The 14,594-nt window shown below is 40.3% G+C and overlaps 1 protein-coding gene across 4 annotated transcripts in view; it reads right to left on the bottom strand.

Moving 5' to 3' along the window:
• Positions 1 to 10,559: 10,559 nt before the first annotated feature.
• Positions 10,560 to 14,594, bottom strand: part of EFNB2 (ephrin B2) — a 53,528-nt gene continuing 49,493 nt past the window's right edge. For all 4 annotated transcript variants that reach the window (XM_005304996.5, XM_042844171.2, XM_042844172.2 and 1 more), the window contains one exon: positions 10,560 to 14,155. In XM_005304996.5, the coding sequence (XP_005305053.1) occupies positions 13,773 to 14,155 (383 nt within the window). In that variant the 3' untranslated portion in view covers positions 10,560 to 13,772. The remainder of the gene's footprint in view (positions 14,156 to 14,594) is intronic.

The following is a 14,594-nucleotide window of genomic DNA, read 5'->3' as shown; positions in this document are numbered from 1 at the left end:
CAGCCAATAAAATATAATGCCTCTCTCTGGACAGAGGTGCTAAGCACTTTATATTCCTATTGATGACAATGGGAGTTAAAGGTGCTTAGCACATCCCACAAGGTTTTCAGCACCTCAGAGGATCAGATTCTATGCCTGCAGACAGAAATAACAAATATAGAAATGGATTGTCAAGAATCAAAGAATTAAGATAAATGGAAACACCTACTACCTGTATTAATTTAACAGCTGAGTTGTGGGAAGAAAGATGAATCAACGTGGGTGAACTTGTTTATACATAACTAATAATTTTTATAACAGGATGTATACTTACTGTAACCCATCACCTAACTGTCTCAATCATTCCTTATTAGGTCCAGTATTGCTTAGTATATTTATTAATGATAGGAAAAGGGGGCTGAGTAGTGAAATAGCAAAATTTGCAGATGACACAAAGTTATTTAGATTCGTCATGACCTGAGATGAGTGGGAAGAACTTCAGAGAGACCTAACTAAGTAAGGTGAGTGGGCAATATGTTGGCAAATGAAGCTTATTGTTGATAAATGTAAAGTAATATACACTAGGGGAAAACTTTTAAACTTACAGGGTTCTAAATTAACTCTATAAATTTAGGAAAGGGACTTGGGTGTCACTGCAGATAGCTTGATGAATATCTCTGCTCCATGTGCAGCTGTGGTTAAAAAAACTAACAGGATGCATAAGGAAAGGGATGGAGAATAATATGTAAAATACTATAATGCCCTTTTTATAAATAGTGGATGCAATTATATATGGAAGACTGAGTACATTATTGGTCACCCCATCTCAAAAAGGCTATTGTAGAATGAGAGGAGGGGTTCAGAGAAAGGTGACAAAAATGATTAGGAACATGGAACATCTCTTATATCCACAAAGATTAAAAAGATTGGTATTGTCTGCCTGAAAAAGGAGATGAAGAGAGAGAATATGATAAAAGTATACAAAATAAGGAATGGTCTAGAGAAGCTAGTTTGAGAGCATCTGTTCTTCCTGTATTACAACACAAGGATAAGGAAATTAAAAAGTGTGAAGTTCAAAACTGAGAAAAGGAAATGCTTTCTCACACACTGTGTAATTAGACTGTGGAACTCAGTACCACAGTCATTGAGGCCAAGAACTTAGCAAGATGCAAGAGGGATGGAGCATTTAAACAGTGGTCAAGAATATTCAGAGTTATAATTAATGATAACAAAAATGGTGGAAGGGATATTGAAACTCACGCTTCAAGGCTTAAGCCAATCTCTAATTATTCTAGATCAGGATGAGACCTAGTGTTTACCCCACATCGGCCAACTGTGGGGTTCTTGTATCTTTCTCTGAGGCATCTGGTACTCACCACTGGCAGAGATTGAATACTGGACTCGATGGACCTTGGGTCTGATCCAGTCTGGTAATTCCTATGTTCCTAGTTCTGCGGCATTCTTTTCTCTTGCATATCTGACCCTCTCTTTTACTGGTTATGCAGGAAATGTAACTGGTACAGTCAACAATTTTGTTAATCTTCAAATAAAATAATTAGTAGCTGAAAAGGATTTGTGCATAAATAACATTGCTAAAAGGCTTAACACTGCCATATTTTTAAATAGTTTAATTACTATCTAATTTATAGCTCTCACTTGGCTAGTAATCATGGACCAAATTCCCTGGTGGGGTAAATTGGTGCCACTCCACTGACATCCTTAGTCAATTTACATCAGCAAAGAATTCCACCCTCTATTTCAAATAACATTTCTAGACTTCAGACACAGCCCAGGAATACCAACCATGCCCTGAGAAGGAATGATGTACCTCTGGATCATTCTGTAAGGGATGCTGCTAGGCTAGTTGCTGCTGTTGTCTCTTCCTGTCTTGTTGATGATCATCACCACACATGGGGTCCTGCTTATGTAAGTGTTAAGCCAAATCTTCCACGTTGCTCCCTGACAACATATTGTAGGGAAAGCACTCAACCGTGGTGCAGCAAGAGAGCCAAGATATACTCTAAGGGTCAATTTCTGCCCTTATTTGCACTCCTCCATCCATCGGTTACTCTGATGCCACCCCACTGAATTCCACACCTTTGCATAGACATACCTGAGGGCCAGAATATGTACGTTTTGTACTGCTCAATAAGGTCACATGAAATTTCCCCTCTGTATTTAGCATATTTTTGTCTGGCAACTTACTCTACCCAGGACTGACTGTGAAGGCCATGTGCAAATTCTAACTTGTCTAATACACAGCAACCCATCCTCTGATCAAGGAAGAACACCAAAAGCACACCACACTAGTGCTCTGCATGTTCCACTGGCTTCCCAATCATTTCCAGATTCAGTTCAAATTCCTAGTCCCAATCTTAAAGCATTCCTTGGGTCTGGGCTTGGCTATTTAAGAGACCATCCATGATGTACTCTGACAGTTGTGCACAACGGCGTCACTGCAGTTCTATCAGCCTAATTTCTTATAAGGTCTGCATGGCCATGGTATCTGATTCCCCTCAAAATGATAAGACATAAAGATATTTATATCTCCCCTGTCTAGTTAGCTGGCTCTGAAATTTGTTTATTTATTTGTGCATGGTGCTACTTTGGGAAGGCTACATTTAAGACGTGCCATTTGCTCTCAGGATCATAGTCACCTGGATATCTTCAGCAAGTGAGTTTTGTATTAGTGGCCAGAACTAGACCTGGACAGGAATTTTTCAACTACAGTAGAACTTCAGAATTATGAACTGACCAGTCAACTACACACCTCATTTGGAACCAGAAGTACGCAATCAGGCAGCATCAGAGACAAAAAAAATTAAAAGCAAATACAGTACAGTACAGTGTTAAATGTAAAGTACTAAAACAATAAAAGGAAAGTTTAAAAAAAATAAAGATTTAACAAGGTAATGAAACTATTTCTGTGCTTGTTTCATTTAAATTAAGATGGTTAAAAGCAGAATTTTTTCTCAGCATAGTAAAGTTTCAAAGCTGTATTAAGTCAATGTTCAGTTGTAAACTTTTGAAAGAACAACCATAAGGTTTTGTTCAGAGTTACAAACATTTCAGAATTATGAAGACCCTCCATTCCTGAGGTGTTAGTAACTCTGAGGTTCTACTGTAAACGTATTTTTAGCTGAAAAATGCTGATTAATCAAAACTGACATTTTGCAAAATGGGGTTCCTTCTGACAACTCTCCTGCCTCAAAAAATTATTGGGGGGAAAAAGAGTTTCAAAACTGTTGAAACATCTGTGACGAAGTGGGAATTTTCTGTAGTATTTTTATGATGCCTATGTGTGCCTCAGTTTCCCCTGTATGTGCATGGTTATCCAGTGGAGGAACAAGGCTTAAGGCGTGGTCTACATTACATGATTAGGTCAATGCAAGGCAGCTTATGTTGACCTAGTTGTACATGTGTCTACACTCAAACTGGTCTCCCACCACTGTAAGCACCCAGTTATGCCGACATAGTAACACCACCTCCCCAAACAGTGTAGATCCACGGTAGATGTACTTAGGTCAACACAGCTCAAGTGTAGACACTGCATTAGTTAGGTCAACCCTAATTGTCCTCCAGCAGCAGTCCCACAGTACCCCACACTGATTGCTCTGGTCACCATTGTGAACTCCACTGTCCAGGGGTCACAGGGACTGGAAGTCCCCCCTCCCCTCGAAAGCTCCATGAATTTTTGAAATTGCCCAGCTTGATGAGCACACCAAGCAGCTCTCCATTGTTGAGTGCAACTGCCAAGCTGACCGTGCTGGCTCCATGTACCAGATGAACACCTGCCTGGAGTAGACAGGAGATATTGGAGCTCCGAGGCCTATGGGGAGCACAGCAGGCACAGCTCCAGTCCAGCCATAGGAAAGTCAACACGTATGAGCAGATTGCTAAGAGACATTGGGGGGGCGGAGCGGGGGGGGGGGGGCGCGCGCGCGTGTGTGTGTGGCCTGTGGATAATTGAAAAGGAGTGGCTCTGGGCTAACCAGAATGGACTATGCTTTAACCTTCATTTCCCTGTGCTAACCTGTGTGCCAGGTGACTAAGAAATGGTTACCTTGTTTTTGGAAAGGCTGCCTGTCTCATTGCAAATACTCACTGAGAGCATTGGGCACAGTACGAGCCTTCCTTCAGACTCCAACCTGGCTAATATGCCACAGGGAGCCAGAGAGAGAGACAGGGATCACTGGGACAGTCTTGGAGTCATGGAGGCCACGGACTTGCCCCTGTGGAACCATGTGGGTCTTTAGGGCCCAGCACACTAAAGGGGTCACTGCCAGGAGACTGGTTACAGGCTGGGCATTAGACCAGACCTCAGGACAACATCCCATGTGAACATTTTTTTAAATGAATAATTCTGGTTTTTCAAGTCGAAACAACTTTTCTTTCAAAATTTTAGTAAATATAGCCTAAAAACAAAATGTTTCAACTGACTCACACCAAAACATTCTTCAGTTTTCTGGTTTGTGAAAATGGTTGACATTTTTGACTTTTTGTCCGGATGGGAAATTTGTCTGAAATCTTGAAAAATTCTCACAGGACAGAAACCCCATTTTCTGCTCACCCTAGGCAGAACCCAGGACGAAATGCCTGACCCTAAGTCATATTAGTCTCCATGGAGAACTCTCAACTGAGATCAGAACCAGCACAAGCCTGATTGTTTCGGCACGTTATATATACACACACACACACACACACACAAAAAAACCCTTTTGCACAAACCTTTACTCAATTGGAGCTCATGAACAACTCAGGATTATTTCTTTTCATCAGATCATGACTGAAAGAAGAGGAAGAAAAAAAATCCAAGTACTAACAATTTGCCCAAGATATAGAGAAGAGCCCATTATAGACAAATGTATATTTGACATCTTGATCCCCTGATGGTTGGGCACAGTGAAATGTAACAGAGCAATATTTCTCAAAGCCACTGTATGAAAGCTATACATAAATGTAAGCTGCCCTGAGACTCCCCCACATGTACCTAGACATTAGTATATTACTAGTGTCTTTAGTGAGGGAATGCTGTACAAACATCACAAGCAACCAGCTGCATGGAGAAACAAAAATGCTTGTGTAAGTACATTTCTGACAAATGTAGTACTTACTATTTTATCTTTAAAATATTTTACCTTTGGGGTGTGGGATGAAAGGGAGGGGGAAAATACCCTGCTGCTCTAACACAGACTGTTAGCATGGGGAGAAGGGGAATTTATGTTTTTGTTGGAGGAGCTGTGTGTTAGTATAAATTGCTTGTATTGTATGTAATCACATAGTACACTGGCTGGTATCCCAACCCCCCCCCCCCACTTCAGATTTACCACAGCTTGTCATAAGAGACTGAACGGACAGTGCTACATAAATAAGCCCAATGCTGGCTGATACCATTCAAATGCACAGAACAGTAAAACTAGTGAAGACTTTGACTTCTCAGTGCTGACTATAAAAAAAAGTATTGATTATTGCCAAAAGTCAGTCTATCTTTCAAATGCTTGCATTCACCTGTGGGCTTCAAACTAGTCATGGTCTCTTGATTCTGCCCAAAGGATGTCTTCCAAAGTAAACTACTTAGACTTTCTTGGGAGCAGATTTACTAAGATTTACTTTAAAAAAAAAACACAAAACACAGCTTAACATTTTTTGTATAGCACAATCTACTGAGGAGAAGAAATGTAAAACCAAATGGAATTAAATGAGCTCATCTTGAGTTTGTATTTAGGAATTTCACTGCATTCATTTTTTTTACTCAGACACTCAATTTAATAAATACAAAATGTCTGATTAAATAACATGGAGTTCCCGGCTAGAGGAGATTGGAAAATAGGTGAGTTGTAGAAAATCATGAACATTTTCAACAAAACTTTGTTTTTCATCAAAAATTTCTGATCAACTGTCATCCAGACTCACCATACAAAGGGAAGAAATTCTATGTTAAAAAATTCCAAGAGAATCATGCTCTTTGCACCCTTAGGCACCTTTTGTACTGAAGCTTATTTTGGGCTCGATCTCCTACTGGGGAAGTGAATTTAAAGAATCTCTTTTCCCCTTTGGAAGCAGCAGGACAGGATGTCACCTCAGCAGAGTAACAAAGGCCTGTGCAGCACAACCAAAAGAAAGCATGGTCTGCAAACGTGCGTGTCCAGCTGCGATCAGCAACCAGGCTCTAACTGGGGATGCATGATGCTTCTTTTCAAAGCAGCAGCAAAAGGTACCCCACTACTTGATCTGTAGATTTGAACCATAGAAAGTGCCCAGATTGCATGGGTTCTTAGATCAGAAGATACATAGGCCCAGGTTCCTGTTCCCCCACCTTGCCAGTCCAGGAAGGATTTGCCCCATAACATGTACCAAAGGATCTTGGGGTTGGCAATACTGGGCAAGCGACTGGGACGTGGCACAACGGTATGCGATAATGGGACTGAAGGAAGATAACAATGTGTATAAAAGATGACCACCATTTTGGCAGACACCAAAAATTTAACTGTGGACCTCCAGAGATAGAAGAATGATTCTTTACAGCTAGAGCTAAAGAGCCAGGTTCTGTCACTAGGGCCTGTAACGGACTCACATCCTGTGTATATCAGGCACAAGGAGAATGTGTTACACACACTGATTGGGGGAGGGGGTTATGCATGGAAGGAAAGGGAAAGGAAATATGAGGAGTAGCTTATATGCATGAAACAGATGGCCAGTAGTGTCAACCCCACAAATGCAAAATTCATGAGTCAGGCTCCCCAAAATCACTAGATTGGCTTAAGAATCACAAGATTTTATAAAATAATAAATTTGGAGTTCCTTTTATTTGCCTTCTGGCTTTTCAGGCTTCAAGATTTGTGTTCTCTTATGTTTCTTCATAGTCAGGAAAGTTACAACTTTATATTTAAAAACAAAAACAAAAACAAGAGCTGAGATTCTCATGTGACCACATGACTCCAGAAGGAAAGGCTTTTAAAACAATACCAGATGTCATGAGACTCATAATAAAATTGCAATAGCTGGCAACCCTGGGAGCTCAGGATGTGCAAGCGAACAGATACTGTAAAAGTAACTAAGGGGGCACAGACCATTTGGGTTAGTGCAGAGAGTGCAGGGAGCGGAGGCGACAGACTATTTGGTGGTGGATAGTATGCCCAGAGCAGAGAGGGGATAGATCATTTGGTGGGTGGGTAGTGTACCCGGTGCAGAGTGGGGCATAATAATTGAGTTTAAATATTGTATTGAGAGGATGAAAAGAGACATTTGAATTGAAACCATTTTTTATTATACATTTGCTAGTAATCCAGCCTACAATCGCTATTTTTAATAAAAGTAAGTAGCAAACTACTGTCTATGTCCAATGAAATACAAATTACAATTATTATGGAAATTAAATATCACTTATAAACACATTGTTATTAATATAGTTTTCAGTCCACTAATTGTAGTGCTAAGTGTAGTGACACTTCTATAAAGCATTCTCTCCCCATTGAGGGGCTTGGGATGCCATAAGACAATCAAATCTATATCAGCATTGTGGATGAGTGTAGAATTCAGGACTGTGAGAATATTGAACCAGATGCTAAACCGAGCAACGTTAATTTACACCAGCTGAGGCTCTGGCCAGAGAGTACAACACAATCACTTTCCCCACGTTGATACCCAAAGATTGGAGAGATGAGGCAGGCCCTCCCTACTTCTTGTTTAATTAGTTGTATTCCGCCAGCACCCATAGACACTGTCCATACATGTATGAAAACACAGACCAGGCCCCACAGGGCTCAGTATCTAAGTGGCAAGGGGGCTTGGCTTTTGGATCTCTAGTAACTCCAGCTGAGTCCAGTTCCTGGCTACCCTCTCTCTTCCACTGGCTTCCACTTTGATCCTAACTGTGGCATATTTGAATGCTGGTTCCCACTGTCCTCTCAACTGCATGTTCCTTCTCTCCTCCCAGTATCCATTGGCAGAACTGCCTAGAACCTGGCTTCCCCCCCTGCTCATAGTACAGTCCATCACCTGGAAATCCTGATTTCCCTTTCCAGTGTCAGCACTTTTCTCCATGTCCTGTTCAGCTTTGCAACATCTTTTCCAAAATCTGCACCACGCCATTATCATCAGCAATGGCACCTCTTTTGTCCAGCTACCCCCAGAACTGGGTCTGACATCTAGGTCCAGTTTGGCTCCCCACTGCTCTCACAATTACTGGTTCTTCTCTGCACCCCTCCCTGCCATTCCCAGCACTGCTCAAGCAGATTCTTCCCCCCTCGGCTCCACCCCATCCTTCTTTAGGACCTGCTCTCCACCTCCATCATGTGTGGGTAGAACCGTGCCCATGTTTGGCAAGGCTGTTAGGCTCTGTTCCCACTTTCAGCATGGGCAGAAGTTCCATGCACAAATAGGAAGATGCCATGTGAACACCACACCTCCTATCATTCTTCTTTCCATCATCACCATTACCTGTCTGACAACTACTAAGAGGAACATGAAGCCCTGATTAATTAAGCCTCAGAGCATGCCTGTGAGTTAAATTGTATGTAGATAGAATCTCATTTTACAAACTACAGAAGAGTCAACAAGCCAAGGCCATGCAGTCCATCAGTGGCAACAAAACCAAAGAGTTCTAACTCCCAGCTCCCTTCTTTTTTCCAAAAAGTCATCACCCTACTTGCAATCTGATGCTTCTCATAGTGAAGTAGCAACTGTGTCACCAGTAGGTTTTGTATTTTACCACACCGGGATTTGTTGCCTCCCCTCCCGCCCCCCACCCCAATTTTATCTTTGGTGGCTACAAAGACCAAGATCATTCTTCAAAAGTCGTTTTCCATATTTTATTGACTTTTCTCATTTCTGTTGCTATTACACCAGTTTTTGAATGAGTAAATTTTCTGCAGAAAGGGAATTTACAGTGTTCATGGAAACAAAGTGTGTCACTCACTGAGTGAGCATTTGATTGATGCAACATTGCAATGTTCTAAAAAGAGAGAACACTTCAGACATAGATAGTAACATTTTGCTATGCTTACTCTGTGAGACAATATTTTATGTAATAGATTCTTACTCCACTTTAGATGGATAACAACTGTACATTATAATTTTATTTTCCACTTAGCAGAGCCTATTGACTCAGACAGACTCCTACTGGGGAACCAGGCTTCATAATGAGGGCAGTAAATTTTGATTTTGTGCTTGTTTGATAATTAATAGTGCAGTGTCAGCAGCAGTGCAAAAATACAAGTACATTTTTTTTCTCTGCATGTTATAAAAGATGGACTAAGTCAGCAGCTTTATGTTGGGTGTACTTCTATAAGGCACATACCATTCACCAAAAGAAATGTAACAGACTGAATGGAGTGTCTATCTGTTTATTTATATGCCCCGCACCCCATCAGCAGAGTATCTCAGCACCTCACAATGGTGAATGTATACTCTCATGAGACCCTAGTAAGATAATGAAATATTGTTAACCCCATATACAACTAGGGAGTGGAGACAGGGAGACTAAAGGCCTGGGCCAGCAAAGCATCCCCGTAACTTTAAGCACAAGTAGTCCCAAATAAAGTCATCTACATGCATAAGATTTTATAGGATCAGGCCCAAGTGACTTGCCTGAGAAGTCAATGGGACTACTCATATGCTTGGTTATACATATGCTTAAGTGCTTTGCTGGAGCAGGGCCCAAGTGACTGGCTCAAGGTCATACAGGGAGTCTATGGCACAGCAAATTAAAGTCACTGACATTCTCTAGGGCTTCCCTCAAGTCCAGTATAAAAAAAGTGTCACTGCATCTCATGCTTCACTTATAAGTTTACTTTTCATCTGTCAACCATTCTTTCCTTGATTATTCAGCAAAGACAAATAATTTGACAAATGGGAATTACACGACCAAAAGCTATGAATAACTAGCTGCCTTTCTCGAATGGAAACTCTTAAGACAACTTGGCATCAATTGTTAAAGTGACAAAGGCATCTTTCCCCTCCTCAGACCTCCCCATATATTACTCTACAGATGACTGTTCAAATTATGTGCTTTCATGGTGACTGGGCTTTGTGAAAAAAATGACAGTATTTGTTAAATGTGGGTGTCAGTTGTTTAAGTGAAAATTATAGAGCAGCACACCCACATATTCTGTATTAAGGCTTGTGTTAGCTTGTATGTCATAGGACCCAATCCTGGGAAATCTTATGCACTTTAACTTTATTGACATGAATAGTCCCATTGATTTCACTAGGACTACTCACCGATAGTAATGATAAACGTGTAGTTAAGTATTGTGAGCACTGGGACACTGAGAAATCCCACTGACTTCAAGTTAAGTGTCTGCAAGTAAGACACCAGGCCCTCATTCCACAAGCTGATCCATGTTAGTAGGCCCCTATGCCTTAATGGCACCCACTGACTTCAGTGGGGCTCCATGTGGGCATAGTGATCAGCCAATACGAATCAGGTTGCAGGATCAGGGCCCTAATTTGAAACAAAAGTAGACTTAAGTTCTCCCTATAAAGCTGTGGAGAGTTTTTTTTTTTTAAAGAAAAAGAAAACTAAGAAAAAGGAAAAAAATAAATAATCAAAAACTAAAGAAAATACTTAGAAGGCAAGATTTCCATAGGAAAAAAATATTTTATTTTTTTAAGAACAAATTCAGTTTGAAACAGACGTGGAATGTGATTTTCGTAATTTTCATTTTCTGGGGGCTAATTGCAATGTGGAACTAAAGCAGATTTCAAACCTATGACAGGCTAGTTAAAAAAAGAAAGAAAGAAAGAAAGAAAGAAAGAAAAAAATTATTTATAACTCAAGCGTAATACTGTGTTACTTACAAACTGGACAAAGAAATTCTTAAATAAATATTCATGGTACACACTTACAGCACAAATATGCAGCAATTTGGCAACCTTTTATACCATTTTTTTCTGAATACAGTGCAAAGGGGAATGACACTGCCTTTAAACAAGCTGTAGCTAAATACATTGCAAAATTCAAATTTTATACAAAACATCTTGCTTAGACTTTATAAAAAACCAACATTGCTCTATATACACAATCTGGTTAAGAAAAGCCATTTCTATTTTGTTTTCATGTGTGTTTTTTTATTTAAAAAGGTGAATAAGGCTACTGTAACACCCCAAATCCATATACAGTAAATCTGAACCTATTTACAGCATCTTCACTTAGACATGATGGTGCAAATTCCAAGTCGGGTGACTAGGGATGATAATACAAGCAAGGCATTTACAGTAACTTTTCAAAGCTGAACCAACGTCAAAAAAAGGAACAGTTGGTAGATTGTCATAATGCTGCACCAAACACAAAACAGAAGCACAGTACATTTTTTCAATTGTTTGCAGGTTGCTCTTCATCAATTCATCTGATTTTTTTTCACAGTTTAGTACATAACCAGAATGTAGCCAACTGATGAAACATACACTTGATTTAATTAAAATCAGACTCACTATGCCTTTCTCCTTTTCCCCTTTCTCCCCCTCCTTCAAAATAAAATCTTAATGACTTACAAGAAAATCTTGTATGGATGGATTCACAGAAAGGAGGGGTTGTTGGAAAGAATTACATATGTACTGTAGTTAGTCACCATGGTAACCTTCCACAGAACCAGGCTTTTTTCTTTTCTTTTTTTCTCTCCTTTTTGACCAACATCATTTTCAGGTTCAGGAAATAGAGAGAGTAATCATTTCTATGACAGTTCATTTTTTTGCAGGTGCTCGCTGGAGGTTTGAGAACCTTAAAATGCTGTTGCTACATTTTCTTTCCAATTCGGAAAGCAAAGTGTTACCATAGTAACATGACCATGTTAAAGATGTCTATTTTGCATAGCACATAAAAAGTAGGATTCTTTTTTATTTTGTTCAGCGTGGGGGATGTGAGGGAAAAAACATGCTAAAGCAGAAAAACTTTAACCTGAAACTCCCCTTCTGTGTGACCTGCTGAAATCTACAGAACACTTCAGTCCATAAGGCAAGGGAAAACACAACACAGAAAATAAATGCCGGAACATCTTCTCATTGTTAAATATATGATTCAGTAACATTGATTTCCTGGATTTCTGGGCTTGTGTTTCCTAGTCTACTGTTATGTGAGACGCCTTTACAGGGCTTTGTTATTTGTGTATTTACGCTCATTATTGTTATTTTTGGAATGAAGTTGTTTTTTTCCCACAAGCAGTCATCCAATTTTTATTTTTATTTTTTAATGCTGAGAAATTAAGACCATTTAATTGCCACAAATTAATTTCACATCTTCTGGTGTAGATTCTGTGCAATCTCAAAATATATATTAGAAAAACAATCTTTCACTTTATATTCCTTGTGTTCTATACACCTATTATAAATAAGTCATATCGTCCTTCTCCCTCTTAGTGTCATCATTTATTTTATCCTTATGGTAAGAGGTTTTCCATATGTGCTTTAACTTTGAAACAGAGCACCAATGAACTGCTGTGTCAGTCACCGTACCTACACTGCACTGTGCAGGGACAGCCCTACCATAAACCAAAGAGTCAAAAGGCTCAATCAGAAACAAAATCCTGTTCTATTTGGAGAGCTGAGAATGTATTTAATAACTCCATTGGTGATGGAATTACTGCTCTTTCAACCCTTTGGCTTATAATCATCTCGGTCAGATTTGGCTCTCCGCTATTTTCTTAAATGCTTTCCCTGTGTTTAGTAAAATGTGATAAGTATAGCAGCTGAGTCTGCTTAAAAAGTCATCCAAAGCAGACTACAATTTTGCGACAGCATCCAAGCTGTATATCTTATTGCCAGTACCACAACAGTTCTGCCCTAATACATCATCAGCGGCCTACTATTGTCTTGTCCTCCAGGCTTGTTCATTTACTAACAATACCCCTTTGTCCTACTGTATTGAAGGTACTATTTTTTTCTGCACACTGCTATTTGATAACCGTGAACTCCTTCAAGTGCAGCCCTAATCCACAGCTCGTGTTGTGTCTCCTACTTGCCTCTTAAAACTTAGCACACCAAAGTGCTGTGCTACCTAAATTATGTTTCTTTCTGGCTTCTATTTCAGAGGCAGCAGCATTCAACTGCAATTGCAGTCAGCCCTTCCCTGCCACCGTCCAATCCTGGTCTTGACTTCACTGACAGCCTAACTTTTGGCTGGAAAGCTCCTTATTAGCAAACACAGTTTCTATAAATGTATTACCCATTCTAGAGAGGCTGCAGATGCATGGAGCATGGCACTCCAAATGTTAATGTTCTGTTAGTGATGCAGGAGGTGGAGTGAAAAGAAATCTTATGTGAAGAATGGTAGAACCCTGGATAACAGAAATAAATGTAACAGTGATGGACTAAAAGCAAGAGAATTTAAAAGTCTTACTTAGATGCCGAGGTCTGTGTGACAAATCCAGTCTGCACTGAGAGAGAGACACAAAAAGTCGTAAGATTGCATTTCAAGCCTGATATCCTAGAGCACCTTCCCAGGATGCCTAGATCTATTAAACGTCCACAAATCACTCCATCTTCCCTTGGCTTTTGTATATGCCTGGATGCCTGCAGCACATGGCTTCGAGGATGATGAATGTAACAAGAATACAGCAATCAGAGAATGGGTATCTTCTATGGAAAGTCTTCCAGCCTTTAGTGAATGTTTGTTCACTGAGACAGGAATTCTACAGACTAGATAAGCTGTCCAGCTCAAGAAGGCTCTCTGAGAAAAGGGTGTTGCCCTTTCCCCCTGTGCCTGAGTCAATACTAGTGCACAAGGGGGTCATCACAAACCCCAACAGAAAGCATCTGACCAGTAAGTTTCCTCTATAACTCAAAGGTACCACAGTTTGTCAGACTTTGTAATAAATGTTTGCTGGACTCTGAGGAGGCATCTCTTGAACTATATACACTGGATGTCCATAGTCTCCGCTGACCTTTTCATAGTGAGGGCAAAACACACTGTCTGCAGTCCTTAGAGGAATGATAATGTCACTTGGCTCAGAACCATTGTTGTTGCCACTACGTTTTGGGGTGGCTAACGTACTAAGTGACAGAGTTGTAGTGTGCTGGGGTGAATGCTTCCTGTGTCTTCTCCGGTACTTCAATAAAAGAACCACCAAAGTGATGATGATGACGATGAAAATGATGCACCCTGATGCAATCCCTGCAAATAAGGCCACCTCTGAACCAAGTATACTGGAATGTCCAGCCTTACTGCCATCTGTGCTGGATCCTAGAAAGAGAAGAAAACACAAAGGGAAGTTATCGCTGTCCTGTGACCATTGTATGGTGCTTAACTTAAAAATGTGAAGACTCAGCAGGACTGGAAGAATTAACTGGCACTAAACTTTGACAAACCAATTACCCTGTTAGGTAGCTAAATGCAAACAGCTGAAGTCAGCAATCAATATTAAACAAGACTTTGTGTCTGTTGGTCTTACTTTTACGCTGCTCCCAAACCGCATTGTTTTCTTTTCATATATCATCATCCATCAGCAGCAAGGCCTGGGACTGACAAGGCAGCCTTTGATACATTCTGCATCTTTTAACAGATGCCGGCCAGCTCAAGGCAGCAAACAGAGAAAAACAGGGAAATGGCAAATCTCAGGACAGCTGACACTTTGGTATCATAGTCTTGCTACTTTCTCTTTCAGATACTAGTTTAAATTAAA

The sequence above is a fragment of the Chrysemys picta genome, chromosome 1 (genome assembly GCF_011386835.1).
Source record: "Chrysemys picta bellii isolate R12L10 chromosome 1, ASM1138683v2, whole genome shotgun sequence".
Classification (NCBI taxonomy): domain Eukaryota; kingdom Metazoa; phylum Chordata; order Testudines; family Emydidae; genus Chrysemys; species Chrysemys picta.
Note: the sequence above shows the minus strand (reverse complement) of the source record. Positions and strands in the feature narration are given on the sequence as shown.